This window comes from Bombus affinis, chromosome 1, assembly GCF_024516045.1.
Source record: "Bombus affinis isolate iyBomAffi1 chromosome 1, iyBomAffi1.2, whole genome shotgun sequence".
NCBI classification, from domain to species: domain Eukaryota; kingdom Metazoa; phylum Arthropoda; class Insecta; order Hymenoptera; family Apidae; genus Bombus; species Bombus affinis.
In genome coordinates, this window is record NC_066344.1 from 17,499,713 (window position 1) to 17,519,474 (window position 19,762).

The window sequence follows — 19,762 nt, forward strand, 5'->3', positions numbered from 1 at the left end:
CGATATGAAAATGATATGAAATGCAGTATATTTGGACCTAATTAATTAGCATGTAAATGCTATAATAAATAGAATGGTACGTCAATAGTTTCTGTAGCCACGTGTGCCTTTTTATGCAATCACCAAACTATAATAATAAATTATGTATTAAAAAGCAGCAACGTTATATTTTCCTATCTAGCGTGTATAATTTGCTATTTAAATAAATCGCTGATTTTACTAATAATATCGGAAGTCAAATTACGTCTGTCTGGAACATCTCTCTTTATCTAATTTATAATCAAAAAATTCGTAGCTAAAGACTTCGTCAATAGTTTTGTAAAATTTTACGATTACAAACACCAGTTTTATTGTTGCGTATTAGCTTTCAAAAATTAATTCAATTTGATCATAATATACTGTTATATGAAACTAAAGCGATTATAAACGTAGTTATAATAATTTATTCTTAATTTTGTAAAATATACATCAAAAGTAAACGAGTGTCTGAATACTTTTTAATGCACACTTTGATCGATTTGTATGAACAAGACACAAATGTTACTAAAACACATGGTAGAACAGAAAGATCCAGGACGACTTTATTCTCTGTTACAGTCATCCTTGAATATTATAACTGCCTGTTATGCCTGCAGCTATCAAATATTATGGAGGAGTTATGTTACCTAAGGAATCCATTGTTTTTAGCTCACTTGGTGATAAAACTATATGTACAGTAGATATGATGGAGATGGATGTAATAAATTGATAGATAGATTATTGTGATTAAATCTAGCAATAATATTTAATATTATCTAACACTTAGATGAATCATGTATTTAATTTCAATACGACATTGATATAGTTTTAAATGAATAATTATTCCACAACAAGATCATTAAGGATCATTAATTCATACGTTTTGGTAACATTCGTGCATCGTCAAAACAAGTCAATTAATGTATCCAAATACATACGAGCTGCAGTGTGCGTTAAATCCTACGTAAACATTACAATTTAATTTAAACACGAGTTGGATTATTTAATTTCAGAGTATTTAATTTTAATTGATATTCTACGCTTTATACGATGTATGTTATTAATAATAACATGCATATATTTTATTATCACGATTGCTTATCATATATATGTGAATTTTTAACAAATTAAAAACAATAGAGGAGATTTGAGATAGAGAAAAGTAGAAATCAGGAATACGAATGGAATAAAATTTAGAATATACATAAACAAATATTACGGATATAAGTGCAATGAAACAAATGAGCCTATTTGTACAATAAACTGAAATTTGACTTTCAAAAAGACTTTTAACAAATTAGGATTTAACCTAGCCGTTTAAAAAGTTGTTCATCCTTATAAGAAGTAACCAATTTTTGTTCTTTTTCCATCAATGACGTATGTATTACGTGCAAATTCTGTCAAACATTCTTAAATACAAAGTGTAAAAATTGTCAATATTACCAGGAAAATTCAAATTACTTTTTACTGCAATTTCATTGAAGCTTTAGAACAAAGTATTTAATTCTTTGATTCGATATAAAGTGATATATTTTTAGACATTTATAATTTCTATCTATTTGACATTCATTAAATTACGTGCTACGCAAACTGTTGCCGTTTAATATTTTGCGACAGTGCTTAAAGAATTCATAGCTAGAAAATAAACTGTGCATTAAAGGACTGTGTAAAATAGTACGTAGCAATTGAAATGCTGCACAGAGATGTTTCCAAGATTTCACCGGGAAATTATTTGGTCGTTGACCCAATAGAAGCGAAATAGAAATACGTGTGTGTCATTGAACCTCCATGAAAGAGTTATGTCATGTCTTTCTATAGAGAAATAAATTCGATGATATCCTGATAAATTTATAAACATATAAGTCGTCCCTTTTGAAAGATTTACGATAAAATTAGCCAAAATTTACGCCAACGGTATTTTAATCATATAAATGTCAAACAAAATAAATTAACGACGCAACTATAAATACGTTTCCTTCGAAGATTCGAATTTTCATATTATGCACATTTTGTTTCTTTATATCATGTTGTTGTGAGAAATTTATATGTTTCTAATGAATGTTTTCATTTCGAAGTTTCGTTAGTTAACGCTCAGGAAATTTTTATAAATCTTCTGACGAGGAGAGTAAACAGATAGACAAATTTGAAACCAGAATAATTATTTGTAGAAACAAGAATGTATTTTTCAGTTAAATATGTGAACATATACGTCAGAAAATATTGTCCAGACGTGAATACAACGTAGAATCAGAGAAAATTAATACTGCTATAAAACTAGTACGTAATCCTCTCAGATGTTAAACCGCTAACGTAATTTATTTTTGCTCTTCACTACTTTTAATTTAGTTTTTATCCTGTCCGTCAAATTTTACAACATACTAATCATTTCTCATTCTAAATTTTCACAAATCCAATTTCCATATGTACATAGTATTATAATATTTATACCTATCTAATATTCGCGTATTATATTTGTATATTATAATAAATATTTTTGCGTTATCCCTTATACACATATACACCTGTTAAATACTATAAAAAATACTAAACTTTGAATGTTTCAAATATTTGTACATCGTCTCTTCAATTTTTACGTCTTTAAAATTGTGCATTATTGATTATGACATTATTTTTATTCCTATCATGGAAATTGTTAATTTTAGAGTCATCGTTCTTATGGATCTGAATACATTTGTATGTGTACATTATTTTCCTTGTAGTCTTCCTATTATCATATTACAATAGACAGATTCATTGGTTATAAGTTAGACATATACATACATTTTGCCTGTTTATTCTTTCCAACTTCAAATCCTAGCGCACAAATTGCAGATTTGTATCTGTAGTCAATGATTGACCGGATTTGAAAGTAAGCTAAGTCCATGCGAGCTGTTAATAATACATTAAATTGATTTGCCATTAATTTTTAATTTCATAAGCATAGAAATCTCTGGTTAAAGGTCGACTACTTGCTTAATAGGCTAAAAGTTAATTCATAAATCGTGCGATATTTAAGAACAGAACAATGCAAAGAAACTATAAGACAATTAAAAAAATACTTTCTTATAATGCGTACACAATTGTCACACACAGATAACTAGAAGACCATGTAGAAGAATAATAGTTGTGAAAGGTTACATGCAAATCGAAAGCAATATACGTTCCGCGAAGGTATAAGTATTAGATACAGTAGATAGCTGTAGATAATAACATCAAAAGCTTCGATAAATAAGAAAAAATATCATGTGTGATTTTTCGCAAAACGCAATTTGTTATTATAATGTGATATAATATAATATAATAATTTTTGCAACCTCTATATATATTTTCAGATTCGTTACAAATTCGAGCAGTGTAGTTATGATAGTTGTGTTTCATTACAATACTGACGAAACTTCAAAATGTTACGTATAGCAAATAGAATATATCGATAAAAATTTCTGTAAGTGCAGAGAGTGGCTTCCATGAATCACAGTACGTGGACGGTTTTGTCGATTTACTTTAACAATTCACGAATGTTATTAAAATATACAGATCAATAACAAACTAATAATCAAAAGCCATATATTTATTATCTTTTTATGGAATCAATAGATTTTTTAATTATGTATAATGTTTGACGAGATAAATATGTCACAAAAATACATGATACATTTCGCATATGTCTTTATACATAAATATGCAAAATATGCATCATACAAAGAATGTGAAATAAAACAATACATTTTTATAGTCTCCTAATTATTCTAACAAACTTCTATCTTTACATAAATTTCGTTCTCCCATTTGCATTCTATAAAAAGGCACATTTGCATAAATGTCAGCAGTGTTATAACATGCATAACGTACATATCTATAAAAATGTTCTATGGTAAGTGTCGGGAAAAACTTTCACGAGCCACTGTGTACAGGTAGCACTTGACATAACCGGCAAGTGAAACATACATGGTGAACAAAGGAAAGAAAGAAAAAGGGAAAGAAAAAGAGAAAGAAAGAAAGAAGTCTTATAACGTAAAGTGTAACAGCAGGTAGAACTGCAGAAAAATTCGACCCGATAACCGCAGGAATATCAATGAACCGGTCGCATTCTCCGATTACAAATAGTTGTTATTGCGACACACGGCAGGCAGAACGTAATTTGGGTTGCTCGTTCGCGATGTGACTGTTAAAACAAACGAGCAACCGGCCCGTGGCTGTTCGCTTCGAGAACATCAGAGCTGGCAATGGATGGTAGCTATTAGTGTCTGGTGCACGCCCGAAAATTGCTGCCGCTAACTTTATCATCGTGGTCAGTGAAACTGTTGATTATTGTCGGTTACGGTTTAAACGGTATTGGACCATGCTGTAACAGATCATTGGAACGCATCGATTGCCCGGCTAAGTTTCACGCGATTGCTTTTTTCACGCACCGAGTGTGCCGATAGCTGCGATTAAACACCAAATTTCGAATAATTTCATACTGGCCAAGGCAGATAGAGAATTGTTAACCTGTTAACTAGGTGATTTCTTAACCAGAAACGTCTAAAATTAATGAATTAAAGATTTACAAAAAGAATTAACCTTAGATTGATTATAGTCTTTGCAAATACACTTATGTAAGTGTTATGTACATATGTACATAGATCATTCCACGAGTAACGTCGTATTTTTAAAAAGTAAAAATTTAATGACATTCATTGACGAGTATATACCATTTGTTGTTTTCCTGGAATATGTCCTACCGCTGAAGTAATTTTTCAATTCCTGTCTTATAAATATAAATAATGGAAAATATTTCGTTATTATTTGGAAGTTTTTCTGTAAATGAAATCTGTTAGCGTAGCGCTTGGAAATAATGAAGATTTGTGAAGTCTGAAAGACACAATTAATTGCGTGATAATTGTCGATTATACTATTTTGTAACGCTTTTACTGTGTACAACTGAGCATACAATGAAACAGAATTCATTTCTAAATCATTAGAATTAATCATTACTATTCATAGTAGCGTTCATTCTTTTAATTACTAACTCTATGTTTCTGCAGTTACCATTTTATTTTACTTTATACCTAAATGAAACGATTTTTATATTCAATATATTGATACATATATCCAATCCTCAATTGAAAATGATATTCATATAATATTTAGCTATTAACCGGAGTATACAGCAGAATATACTAAATTTCATTTTTGTAAGAAATCGAAATTGTTCTATAACTTTTAATAAAATTTATATTTAATGCACTATAATATTGTTTTAGACGAGATAGTTTACTTTCGTAATTTTAAATATACACAAATTCATGTCGTTTCGTGTAAAGGAAAAATCAAACTTTGACTAACAAAACTATAATCATTTATGTTCCGAACCAGGAATCGTAAACGAGCAAGTGAGATTTTTATCGGCGAGGCAAAACTTATAATTTGATAGCAAAGGAAGACTATTTTTTAGAGCTGTATAAACCTGCAAGAAAAGTTTGAATATCTAAGCTTGAATAAAAATAAAGAATTTAGTATATCAACAGCAACTTTCCTTCTAAAGGCTTCTAGTTTCCCTCGTTCTCAAAAACCGCAGACGTATAATAAATTCGATATTTCCGAAAGATAATTAAGTAACACTTCGTAATGGTAACTCGTTATCCAAATGACGTGGCGGAAATCCGGCGATCTTGCAGAAAAAGCGAATATCTCGTGTATAATATGCGGAAGTGATATAGAGATGTCATAACATCGGTCAGCGGTCAAAGATTACAACTTCCGATTACAACAATTAATATCTAGACCCTCGTCCAGAGTCAGTTCTTCGTTGGTAGTGAGATTTCTAAAAAGATTGTATCCTTGTAAAGGGGAACAGTTGTAACTTACTTCTAATCTATATTCTGAAAACTCCAATTTTATGACTCATTGTTGAACAGGTAACAATGATAGGAACTGATTTCAAAAAACTGACATAAGTGCTCGTATGTGTGTGAAATGCGTACGACCTTAGCTATGGTTAGATCAATTGAATGGAAATCTAGAATAAAGATCTATTTAGAATTTTGGTGAAGTTACCGGCGTTAAATGGCGTTATACTGTTTCATAAGTTTCAAACACGTAACGTTCTTCTTGTATTCAACGCTACATCTCCTTCTAACGAAATATCTGCAATCTGTGTGTACTGAAATGATCTACTAATTCGATTTTGATCAAAATGCGCTATACAGCATTCGAGGTTTTATTCCAGGTTTTCATCTAATCGGTGATTAGACCTTTCATCGAAGGTTGTAAATTTTAACCACTGTCCGATTTCACGATAATATTTCCACCTACTATACGTTCGGGTATTAGTCCATCGTCGCCAAGAAAGGGTGCGACTAGAGCGCAAGTGTCGCCGCGACACTCAAAATGCCGTTGTTTGGAAAATTAGCGGTGTACACGGCAACCAATCAATGTGCATCCTGTACAAAGTTCAGATGGACTCAAACGAAATCAGAGTTAAACCTATACTCGAACGGTTCGGTGCAATCAAACGCTTATACACACATACTTACATTGGAACACATAAACGCTTAGTTTATCTTAGTAGCTCATAGTATACAGCGATAGTAACGCTAGGTTTACGGGAGACGTCATTTTGATGTATTTCGAATTTCATGCGGAAAATTACACGAGCCGTTTACATTTCTCTGCTACTGACTTTTATCCATTCAACGAGATAAATGTATATCAAAATTCATTTTTTTCAATGCATCCTAGTTTTGAAGCTTCTATGTGGTATACCTATATCTATACCTATATCTATTGTCTATTTGACGCATTCGAAATGTCCGTAAACCTAGTGTTAAATTTTGTTATATTTTAAAATCAAATAAAACGATCATCTCCAATCAATTTCCTTAATCCAACAGTTCTCGGGGAAATAAAGAATATCTGGTTTTTCAAGTTGGAAGTAGATGAACGATCAAAGACAGATACGATAATCCAATTTACACGTTTTGCATCGTTTTGATAAAAAGTTATCCGAGATATCTCCTCCACAGTGTCGCGCGAGGGATATTGTCTCGACCATTTTTTAAATATTTCAGCCATAGAGACGAAAGAGTTAAATAAATCTCTGAGCTGCTGTGCTAATGAAAAAAAATCGTACAACAATCTGTGCAAGTACCTACCTTATAGGTACTATGTCTTAAAGGGAAAGCTTCTTATCCCTGAAATTTACTCGAAGATGTAATTTAATTTAACAGGAATAAAAAAGTGAAATATACGCGCACAAATTGTTGATGATACTTTTTTCACGACATTACGACTGTTCAAAATTCTATAGTTATTATCAATATATATATAATATTTATATATACATAAATACATAAGTATACACATATACGTAAATATTTCCTTTTTTTTTTTTAAATAAGGCTCATAACCCCCAGAAATAAAATTTGAATCAAAAGTGTTATCCTAATAACATTTTCTAAAATAAATATCTACAACAAATATTGCAAGAATTGTCCGGTTCTAAAATTAGTTCGCTGATATTTCAAGTAGCGCACGCCTTAAATTCTTCCTCCACTTCAGTAGATCTCGAATTTTAATTTATTGTGGATATAGAGCTTTATCGGAGTGTTGCTTCCTGACCTAAACAATATAATCAACCATAAGGAAACCTTAAAGGAATTTAATAAAAAAAGGTCGTAAGAAAAATTGAAGAAGTTACGTATTATCGATATAAACATGGATTAAGTTTCGTAACGCGTCAACGAATCGTAAGAAGATTCCTGATAAATTTGAAATTGAAATGGGACACGTGGAACGTGCTACATCCCACGGTTGCGGATATTTCGCGTGTCATCGACACCTATACTCGCGAATAATGCCAACCAGATTGTCCTCCTTGCAACTTACCGTTCGTTTCGAAGTGGGTGTCGTGCATTGTCAAGATTTGTAATACAATGTGACATGAATTTTAAACCGCGCAACTTGTCAGTCGCAAAGTTATCGATCGCTATGCGATCACGTAGTATGGTAATACATTGTTATATCGACACAATTTTTGTATGGTTAAAGCGAACGTTACCTAATATGATATAAACAGGCTTAGGTCATTAGTAGCCTACCGAGAACTTTCTATTCGACACAATTAATATACATATTTATTAGTTAAAAATATATCTAGAGCTACACAATAGCTTGCGAAAGTATTTCAACCAGAAACCAAAAATAATTGATATTTTTAAAAATTTTATGGGTAATGATAATCGCTTAAGTTTTTTATTTAAATGGAAAACAGCAATCGCTAAATCTTAATAAAATTTCTTTGAAAATTAAATGATTAAGACATATGAATTTTTTAGTGTCCTCCTTACGAATAACTATTAGAAATAATTAAATATTTTTTGATTACCGGTAACCATATTTTCTCATGAATATTTGATTACCGGTAATCAAAAAATTGTTAATCATTTATAATGATTATACATGACCAAAATCGTTTAAACTAAAATATAAATTAAACTCTACAAAGATGACAAAATTATTTAAATAGTCACTTTTCTGTTATTTCAATAAATATTAATATTTAGTGGGACCAACTTTAGCACTAATGATGTTTAAAGCAACTATTCATTCTCCACACTGATTTGCAATAAATACCTTGTAACTTTTATACACATTTCCGCATTAGTTTTAAATTCTACTATTATAATCTTGACAACGTGTTTCATTATAGTGCTAATAAAATTCCAAATATTTTCGTATGAAGTACATAATAGATTCATAAAAATGTTCTATGGTAAGCATGTAAATACTTTCGTCAACTACTGATATAATAATAAAATATAACTTTACTTTGATCAACTAGCAAATTATTTAGCACGTATACAAGATATTCTACAAATGATAATTCTCCATAAAAAAAATAAATAATAGATCAAAAACGGATATATTGACAATAAAGAATAAATTTTGTTTAAATAAGGCTTCGTTCTTTTTCTAATATAATTTCTAATATAATTGTATAATATCTAGTATAATTTGCAATATATAATAGCAATTATAGTGATTTACTGTTGCAAATTATTAAAAGAGATATTACGTGATAAATTCCTACAAAAAATTATATATTTATACTGACAAAGAATGAAATTAAAGAAAAAAGAAAGTCCGGATCATCAATTTACCGCCAACATCTTAGTATATCCCTACGTTAACGTGTCAATCGAAAATGATGAATCGAAGTCAATCGTATCCAGCATACGACTTATGAAATGCGACTAATGAATGAAAAAAGTAGTGGAAGTTATGGTGTCGCGACCTCGTTCATGCGGCCCCGTTCGTTCTCCATATAAGAAGGCATACGGACATTTTTCGTCTTTCCGTCAAATAAATTACCGCGGAATGCAGATACCCTTGCATCGGGAAAATAACCGTGGAACGAGTTAAACTGTAGCAAACATGAAGTTGCAAATTAAGCACAAATTTAAATCACGAAAAAGTGTGACAGATACACTACCGGTTAAAGGAAGTATTTAAATAGAAAAATCATAAGTCCATATCATATGTGTCATATAAAATATTTTGAAATTGCGTTAGCGCTCTAATAAAATACGACTATCGTGATTATAATGGTAAAATATAAAACCAATCTAAAAATGTATATACAAATTACAGGACACTTATTGCAAACATTTAAATAAAAACTTAGCATACATTATGAATAATGGTCTTAAACAGATAAATATTGCTAACTATGATCTCGTTAAATATTGCGATTTACTAATGTAATGAATAGACTGCGAATTTTCATGCATTTATTGGAAATTTGAAAGTAAGAAATTGTACAGAATTCACATGAAATAAAAAATACGTGAAATATCCAATATATAGTGTGTTCCATGATACTTGATACTTAAAACAATTCTTGGTAATTATTTAGAAAGCTGCCGCCGTCTTGAATTTTTATGCTTTTTCAATATGTTGTCGGGAGCATGATTCTAAACAACTTTTTCCTGTACGTGTAACCGCTGCTCGGTCTTAATATCCGAGATATTTGCAAAAATCTCTCTGTACCATTACAGTGAATTCTGCCTATTGTACGATTATGCGTCCGAGACAGCGTATGCTGATTACCGACCGCTGTGAAGCCTAATCCAATAAAATAACGGCTAAGCCAAACTTAATTCTTATCTTTTGTTTATAGTTCATATGTATACGTTGTCTGTATATGTGTACGCTATCATGGACACGCAATTATAGACAGAATTCATTGTAGTGGCACCAACAGTTTTTTTTCACATATCTTGAAAACTACAAGAGTCCGGCAGTAACGTGCAAAAAAAGTTGTTAAAAATGTTGATTTCTACAACGTATGAAAAAATTATGGAAATCCAAAGCAGCAGCAACTTTCTAAATAATTACATAATTTTCTATATAAATTCTACTTTTTTTAATTACATTCCCAAAAATATCAATTTGCATAAAAATCCAGAATCTAGTAATAAATAATTTCTTGCTTAAGTATTCTTGTGATCTGTACAAAATATATGTATACTTGTACTAGGTATCTTGTAATTTTTATATATATTTTCAGATTCGCTTCAAACTTCACCAATATAATCATAATAGTCGAATCTCATAACAGTGTTAACGGAATTTCAAAATGTTTCGTACAACATACATGATATATAATATTAAAAAATATGTGCATAACTGTTCAAATGCTTTTGCGCGCCTGTGCATGAATAAGCAAAAAAAGAAGAAGAGAGAGAAAGAAAAATGACAAAGATTAGCTTCGCGATCTTGATCTAATACCGTAGGGTCGACCAATGAGAAATGGGCTTATCGTATAATCGCGAAACCGACCCATGAAATATCGAGCGATAAGATATGTTGGATAGACATTCTATGGTGAAACGTTAGTATTCCTTTCACTAAAGTGGTTCTCAAAGATGAAAAGGTGTATGCAGCCGGGTCTGATCGTCGGAGAACGGCTTTTACACAGTCGAAACCCTCGTCCTCTGGCAATACACTTTTACTGTGATGCAATCCACCTGCTATGTACATTTCTCCAGGGAACGCGAAATGCAAGCGACAATATAAAGTACGAGAAGCAGACTTACCGTCCAGGTGTCGCTGCTTTTGTTTGAGGATGATCTCTCCCAGATAGCAGACGTTACTCCTCGCGAAAGATATACCAATTTCGTTCACAGTCCTCATGTTCGTCCGGTAAACGCTGACAGCAAAAAGGAAAATTTCATGTTAAATAGAAAAAATATGGGATTAAGAACATTAATACGAACATGACTTTTTCGACGTTTTTAGAATTTCGAGATCACACATCAGACTATATTGGCATTTCTAGATTTTTCATTCTGGGATAGGAAATTATGTATTGTGTAATTTTGTTGGGAAAAACAGAAACATATAAAATTTTTGTGTATATCTTCAATCTAAGAGACTTTTCCTTTTTTCCTATTTTTTATAATGTTGAAGTTCCCTTTTTTATTAAAATGTTTTTCCATTGAAAAAAATTTTTATTTTATGGAATTTAGAAAAGTTTATGTAATTTCAGGAAACGAATAAAAATAAGTTTACATAAATCAATAATTTGAATGTTGTAATTTGAATACTTCTTTTTTTTACATGGAATTAATAGTAAAATTATTGTTAATATTCTCCTATGTGAAAATTTTTGAATTTAAATTGTCGTTTAAATAGAATATCTTTTTGCATTTATGCAACAGTTAAAAAAGATTATGAACCTAAAGACACCTTTTAAAAACTCCAAATTAATTTTCAAACTAAAGGTTTGATATATCTCCATACCTAAACTATCCTTGTTAAAAGCACCAAATGGAACCTTTTATAGAAAGAAATTGAAGCTAACAGTTCAACATAAGATCATAATTTATTAACTATCGATTAATTTCCTTTATAAAACTAATTTTCTTTGATTTAATTTGTGCAATTTTCAACATTGAAATAGATTATTTTATTTTACTGTTATATAAGTTCTTAAAATATGAAAATTAAAAGTCTTATAAATATTTAAAAATTTTACGTAATGCAATATACTTTCATTCGAAAATTTCGTTTTGTTAACTTAGAAGTTAGAAACTGTATTTTGTGTCTCACGTCGTAGTTCTAAGAACTTAAGCTCGAGCCCTAGTTTATCGTACTTCGAAATAGCAGATCCCAAGAGCATAGCACAATGAAAAATAGTCTTAAAGTTATATACTCCCGAGAATCATGTAATTTTAACACGTTCCTTATATTGAACAGTAACAATTAATGGTAGTAACTATCGCTAACTGTAATTAGTCCGTTTGTAGCATGTAACCAATTGCATTTATTACACTATGTTCTTAGAAAATTGTATGAACAAATATTTAAAAATTATCAATTACAAGTATATATATATATATACTTGCTTTCTAAATAGGAAAAATATATGTATGCGAGGTACATTTATTCAAAGTATAATCATAACTCATGCTATATAAATATTTAATATAATGTAATGACATTACATATCCCTACAATTATTTTATTCTTCTAATAAAATGTTTTTTAGTTTTAATTATTTTTGTTTTTTATGTTACAAATATTCCAATTTATATTTTGTAGACTTACCATTTTTTCCAGTTTGAAACCAAATCCCTTGATTTATAATGAACGATGGATTTTAAGCCAGTATTATTGCCGAGAACTAGTATTGGTTCGTGTTGACTTCCATTTGCTATGGACGACTCTATTTCTTTATAAGCAATGATTGCTACAATGTCTTGTTGAAATTCGATGTGAGCGAGAAATAGTCTGTAAATGGATTTAAACACATAGTTAATATAAAAAATACAATTGTGCGAATTATCATAAATTTAATTATAAAATATAGAAATCCCTCACCTGTGATATGACCTAGTCGTAAGATCATTTGTAGTTAATTTTATGCAACCTCCACCTTCGAAAGAAAACTGGCTACAAAATTCGAAGCTATTTACATGTAGCACTGGCATTTTATTTTCAATGTTTACAACATTTTTTAATACTCGAATGACATTCTTCCTCGTTTCATAAACATATTGTATCGGTTCTTTTGAACACTCATTTCGATCGTTTTCACTTTTCGGTTCTGGAAGTTGAGGAGAGGATGTAAATTTCATGTGCGGTATAGGTACTGAAATTTGTGGACTTTGCAGGGATAAATTGTAAAATGGTTTGTATTTAAATTTTGTTCCTTCTATTTCATATAGTGCCTGCGTAAAAATATGTGCATTTCAGTTATAATATATTCATGTAATAAATTTAGTTTGTTAAAAATAATGTGAGATATTTAATATACCTGACCGCAGCGATAATACAAGCTGCCACTGCCACGGCAAAATGATGTTTTGAATTCTTCTTCTTCATAGATAGGTACATGAACATATAAATAAGGAAACAACTGTGCCCAAAATAGATCTTCTATTTCTTGGAATGTCTTAGATCCGAAAAATTCGTGAGTCCAACCTGGACCAAAAATCGCAACAGAAAGTCCTTCGTGTCGTATTTTTTGTAAAGCCTGTAGATCATAATGGTTTAATGAAATATTAAATGAAGATATGCTACAATAAAATAAATAATATTGTAATTACATATGTTGAATTAAATCCACCGCCACCAGGACAACCTCTTCCCCAAATATCAAGTCCTACGTAAATATCATGAATATCTCTGTTGTGATTTTTTGCGAGTGCCAAACTGTTTTCCAATTTTGATTTCGTCCAGTTATAATTCAAGTAAATGCCATCGCAGTTTAAAAAGAAATCTCTGAAATATTGTATTTATAACATTAAATAAAATTTACAAACAGAAACAATTGTAAAAGTATAAGAATGTAATAAGCTTACATGTTTTTACTATTAAGCTCATTTTGCCAATTTAATTTTCCTTCATTGGTTACGCTATCGTACCATATAATTTCAGAATTTCTAATTGCTTCGTGAATATTTTCTGTCAGATATTTTACGAAATAAATTAAATTATTAACTTGCTCACTTTTAATGGTATTTTCAACATTTAATAACCAGCCATCAAACTTATAAAATTTTGCAACAAGTATCAGTGCATCTGCGAACCTTCTTACTTCTTCCTGAGATTCAAGTATAACATCCCAGATACCTTCTCTTTCTGTAATTACAGTACCAAGAACTTTTACACCATGATTATGTGCTGCATTAATCCATCCAAAAGGTGGCACAGTTATGAAATGATGACTAAAATACACAAATGTGTCGATAACACTCCAATGATAAAATAGGTAAGAATCATAAGATTTTGATCCATATATAAATCTGAAAAATCACGGGTATATTATGTATAATATATGAATTAATAAATATAGTGATTTCTATAAATATTACCTGTCTTCTAGGTAACCGCCTTTCATATCATGACAAAGCAGCGTTCTCGGTTGTACTTCTCTATCCAATTTTTCTAACTGCATTCTTTCTGTGCTTACTTCTAAACCACTGTACACATAATCGGTTGAATCTCTTAGTTCTTTAATTTCTGGCCATGGTTTTAAATTACCCACGTTATCAAATAATTCTTTTAAGTTTTTGAAAGGTTGTGACTCTGTCACTTCAGTTGCCATGTCTCTGATTTATGCTATTCTACAGATCACTTTCAAATAGTTTTTAATTCATTAACTCAAACAAAGGTTTTCCTTCTTATTTGCATCACCGGAAGAGTTGTAATCATGCAGAACATTGATAGTATTCACAGCAAACGGAACTAGTATATCAATTTATGTCTCATGATTTAATACTATTATCTACCAACTGCTAATGAGCAAAATAATGTTCATTTCTCTATCTGAAACAAAATAAATGAAATAAAATTATGAATTTATAATGCGTGTATATCAATATTTATATGATTGTTTCAACTTTAAAAGAAATATTCTTATTTACAGAAGTATATATTCTTTAATATTTTGCAAAAATTATATCGAAACAAACAATTTGGAATAAACATAACTAAGTAAATACTTTAACACGTTATATTTAATTAAATATTTCATTAGATTCGCTTAGGATTTAACACCTAACCTTTACGTCTAAGATATCAAATTAGTATACGTCAGCGTTACTGAAAAGCATCTGTTACTCTTTCTCATTCTCTCTTTCAATTTTTTTCTCCTGCTTCCCTTTTTATGATATTTATAACATTTCTTAGTTCAGATATAAGTAAATTTTTCGTAATTTATAAAAAATGACATTCTTTTTAATTATCGTATACTGTTAATCCATTACGTATCTTGTTGTAATTTAACTTTTAATAATTTAAGGTATGTGCATCCACAAAATAATTCTGTTCCTAAGAATAATCATTTATTATTATGATAATACTAAAAACTTAAATTAATTACTGTTGTTAATTAATTTTCAAATATCGTAATACACAGCCATACACAAGTCATACAAGCTATATGTACGTTCTTTAAGTCACCAGAAATAAATTTTAAATTTTATATTATATATTAATACATATTATAAGGAGAAGCACTATGCAAAATAATAATGTTAAAGACATACATGTAATTTATTAGTATAGGTACTTACTATATACAAAGCGTTCTCTTCAAAGATAATATAACGACTACTGAACGATCGACGACAACCCAACGTATTTCTGGTACTGATAATAGCAGTATAGTTACAAGATAGCTATGTATCTATGTCCAGCTACGAAAAATTGGCAATCAGTGCTTAGTCTCGCGGCATCAAGTCGCATGCCTCATGGGACATACAATGTATCGCCAAGATTCTGAGGGAAGTACTGAACTGTTTGACTCGTTATCAGTCCTCTTGTCAAAAGGTTCATCATTTATCACCTTTCCCAATCCGTAGTCAGGTTTTTCAAATTAAGACAGACGAACGGTTGTTGTTATTGAATATATGGTACATTTGTATTTTACGTGCAAGAGTGATTACGTAGAGCAAAAACACACACAAGTACGTATCCCCTCCATAGTATGTATGTGAGCGTTATATGATGGCCTAGGACTCCGTTGAGAAAAAAGGGAGAGGTGAAATTTTGTGCCCTAAATTACGTGAATATTAGAATAAAGTTCCTTATAATACCTCTCTAAATACTCTCCATACTTTAACAGCCGTAAATCGGCGCAACAGCGCCACGTAGATTGAAACAATAAGGAAATACATATGTATGTATTCTTCTTTTGTGAAACAGAAAAGCTTTATTTCTCTGTTCTTTCAACGCCGCCATCTGAAGCGTTCGTTCCATTTGCGACTAGCCATGCGATTATAAAATCCATTGCCGAATATGGCACAATTTAATTAGCACTACCGCGATTAAGGATCGCGCGCGACTGTAAAGTTGTGACTTATCGCGACAAGTCAGTCGCGTGCGACTACAAAGTATATGGAACATGTTATATACGTGCTATATCCATAGCCAAAACAATCGCGCGGGACTGAACATCATTTTGCTGCTAGAAGTGTGGGGACTCCTCACTAAGGACGTCTTAATATATAGCACTATTGACTTATAATACTATATAATATTATGTAGTTATAATATATAATAATAATACTATAATAGTATATAATATTATAATTTATAATACCCTTAATATAAATAGTTAATATTATAATGATAAAAAGTGACAAAAATCCAAAATTTGATTATTTCATTTATGTTGTTCAGTTTTTCCAAAGTTTTTTTGTTCGGTATTAATAATTTCTCGACATAAATAGGTTACTATCCTTTCATGAGAAATGCTATAACAGATTGATTAACGTGTTAAAAAATGAATGCTTCTATTAAAAAGAATATAGCTGATCTTTGTTCGGTGTCGCGCGTGATACTAGCCAGAAATGAAAAGAAGTTGTAAGACGTCCTTATTCCTTATCATTCTACATGCGTCGTGCAGCATCATCAGGTCGAGCTATCGTCACACGTGCATGTATCCTAAGAATCAATAAGAAGAATATCGGGATCTTTATCGCGAACCGAAACTATAACATAAAGCCAAATTTACACATTTTCATTTTGGATAATCTGTAAGTAATAATATTTCTCAATTATACAATTTGAATTGTATTTCACTATTGTTACTCCTAAGATGCTCAGCTGGTCTCTGACTCGATACAAAACTGTCTGTTCACTGTCACGGAGAGGAATGACCCTCCTACGAATATTCTATTCGAAATAAACTGATATATGTTCTGATTGTATAATATAATCGAATATAATCTGATTGTGTCAAAAACAAATTCTTAGTAGAAACGTTTTTGTATCATATGATTCGGAACGATATAAATTAAATTATATAGATAATATATTATTTATATAATTTTATTATATTATCTATATAATTTAATCTATATCGTATATATCTATATAGATTTGTTTATCATATATATCTACCTTATATTTACATTATATAGATAATATAATCTAATCTACAAAACAAGCAACTTTATAACTTTATTAACAACATATCGATTAAATAAAAAAAAACGCGAGTTTCTCTTACATTTCCTCTATATCTTAAAAATGATTTATCATAGGTGAAAAAGTGTCAGTAGAAAATTGTAGATAATAAAATTATCTATAAAATGAGACTCATTACGTAACGATAAGCTCAATTGTTACGTTGTACATTATCAAATAGTGCAAAAACTTTTTTCTTAAATCGTTTATAACGTTAGTTAAAATTGTCATACAATATTGAGGTTTTATGGTATCAATCATATCAAAATAAGATACTAAATTTCAAATTGATTCGTTTGTTAGTTTTGTAAAATCAATTAATCAATTTACGAAACGGGAAATTTGTAATTTGTAAGAAAAATATGTGAGTTTATCTTAGTTTATGCTCCGAGCTTCTACGTTATGTAGAAGACTTATAGTATAGATATGCAAGCGTAAAAAGATGTTTTCGTTCAAATGGCTAAAATAGGGTGATAATTATTTTTACTTTGTTGTTAAATGCAGTAACTTTCGCAATTTACATTCTATCGTCGTGGAACTTGCTTGTATCGATTTCTGGAATCATTCCACGTAATTTAAAAAAAAAGACTTTTTTCTAGGATCGATTGGTTTGGGCTTCTCTCAAAAAATGGTCTGCATTAAACTAAATGCAACGAGCGTTGTTCTACAGTTTATGACTTATATTATTCGTGAATTTCTTTTCTTATTGGTTGAATGCCCATAAAGCATAGAAAAAGATTTGTAAATTTCTTTCATTTTCGCTGCGGGCAGTCAGATGGCTTGAACGCAGCGGGCTGTGTAAAAGCTCCGCGTGCAGTTTCTGTATCGATTGTGCGAAAACTACAACTTGTGGAAAAGGTCGTGTTATCTATGTAATTATACAATTAGGGAGACGTTTCCCTTTCACAATTTGAAATTATCCAACAAAGTAGGAAATGGCTGGTAACATCTGTTTGCTTGTGCAACGTTATTTAAAAACTGAAAATAGGAATTAAATTTTTTGTACTTTTTATCCATTGATTATTGTTACAAATTTGTATTTTCGCGAATAACAATTTATTTCTACAATGTAGACGTTTGAAAATTATGTTATTGCTTATGTTATTAATTATTTTATTTTTTATTATTATATTACATTAGAATTATATTATTATTTAGTTCAATTTATTTCAAAATTTAACTCTTAATATGTTTAATTAAGCCTGTAATATTTTAGACTGGTGAAGTGAATTCAACCAGTGAAGTAGTATAAATACTGTGGCTTTCATCCTTCACATTTACTGTAGATGACTCATCTGCGATGATCATGCTTATTTCCATGATCATTCTTAGAATTCGTTACGTCTTAACTCAGTTGTCATTGCCAAGTTTAAGATTGTGAATATCAGTAGCTCGATGACTCTTCAGAATTACGAGATGCCTCGACACATGACATTACCTGTATAGAGGACGCGACACTAATATGTTATTAATTTTAAACAATTTGCCTTATGAATATTCTTGTGATATTGTAATAATATACGATACATATATTTTTTTTAATGGAACGTACAGTAAATATCTAATTTTAGTGTAGTGCTTTATTTGATATAACAAATCTGTTTATCTTATTTTTATCTTATTTGTTTATCTTACCTTATCCTTTATTTTATTTTTCTGGAAACAGTATTAATAATACAAATTAATATAACAATGTTAAATGATTTATCTCAATTCTATAAAGTAATTATCTAAAAGCACAGCTTTGCGAAACAATCTAATAATGGAAAAACCATTGGCTTTTGACGTGATACATATATATATAACTAAAACATCGTAATAACGTAAATATATTATACACTGTGTGCTTAGATTTGCGATAGAAATGAAGTCAAGAAGATCCTATGACTTATTCTACCATATACCAAAATAATACGTAATAATAGAATAACTATCGCATCGGAGGTGTTCTTTAGAATTATTGAATCAGAAAACTTGCCTAGTGTATTTAGGCAAATAGATGTATAATACGGGAAATTATTCTATGCAGAAATAAGTCAAAAGTGAGAAAACGTAGAATAACACTTTTTCATTTAAGTTTTCGTTTTCGAGAAAATACGATTTGAACATATTGAATAAAAGATTAGCCTGGTGTATGTGTATTTGACAAATTTTCAAATTCGACTTTCTCGAAAACGAGATTTCAGAGAAAAAAAATGTTATTCTACATTCTTTATTTATTTTCGCATGTTGAATAATCTCCTACCGATTGTTTACTTCTGTCCAGACGAGAATCAATCTCGTA

At 30.1% G+C, this 19,762-nt stretch overlaps 1 protein-coding gene across 5 annotated transcripts in view; it reads right to left on the reverse strand.

Annotated features, from left to right (window-relative positions):
- The window catches only part of LOC126917535 (uncharacterized), a 31,162-nt gene extending 14,758 nt beyond the window's left edge, over window positions 1-16,404 (reverse strand). The window contains exons 1-8 of one of the 5 annotated variants that reach the window (XM_050724512.1): window positions 15,582-16,404; window positions 14,379-14,832; window positions 13,866-14,309; window positions 13,611-13,785; window positions 13,319-13,537; window positions 12,883-13,232; window positions 12,610-12,792; window positions 11,097-11,209 (exon numbers count right to left, since the gene is read on the reverse strand). In XM_050724512.1, the coding sequence (XP_050580469.1) occupies window positions 11,097-11,209; window positions 12,610-12,792; window positions 12,883-13,232; window positions 13,319-13,537; window positions 13,611-13,785; window positions 13,866-14,309; window positions 14,379-14,611 (1,717 nt within the window). In that variant the 5' untranslated portion in view covers window positions 14,612-14,832; window positions 15,582-16,404. The other 4 variants (XM_050724505.1, XM_050724476.1, XM_050724485.1 and 1 more) reach the window with 4 other exon arrangements.
- Window positions 16,405-19,762: the final 3,358 nt, after the last annotated feature.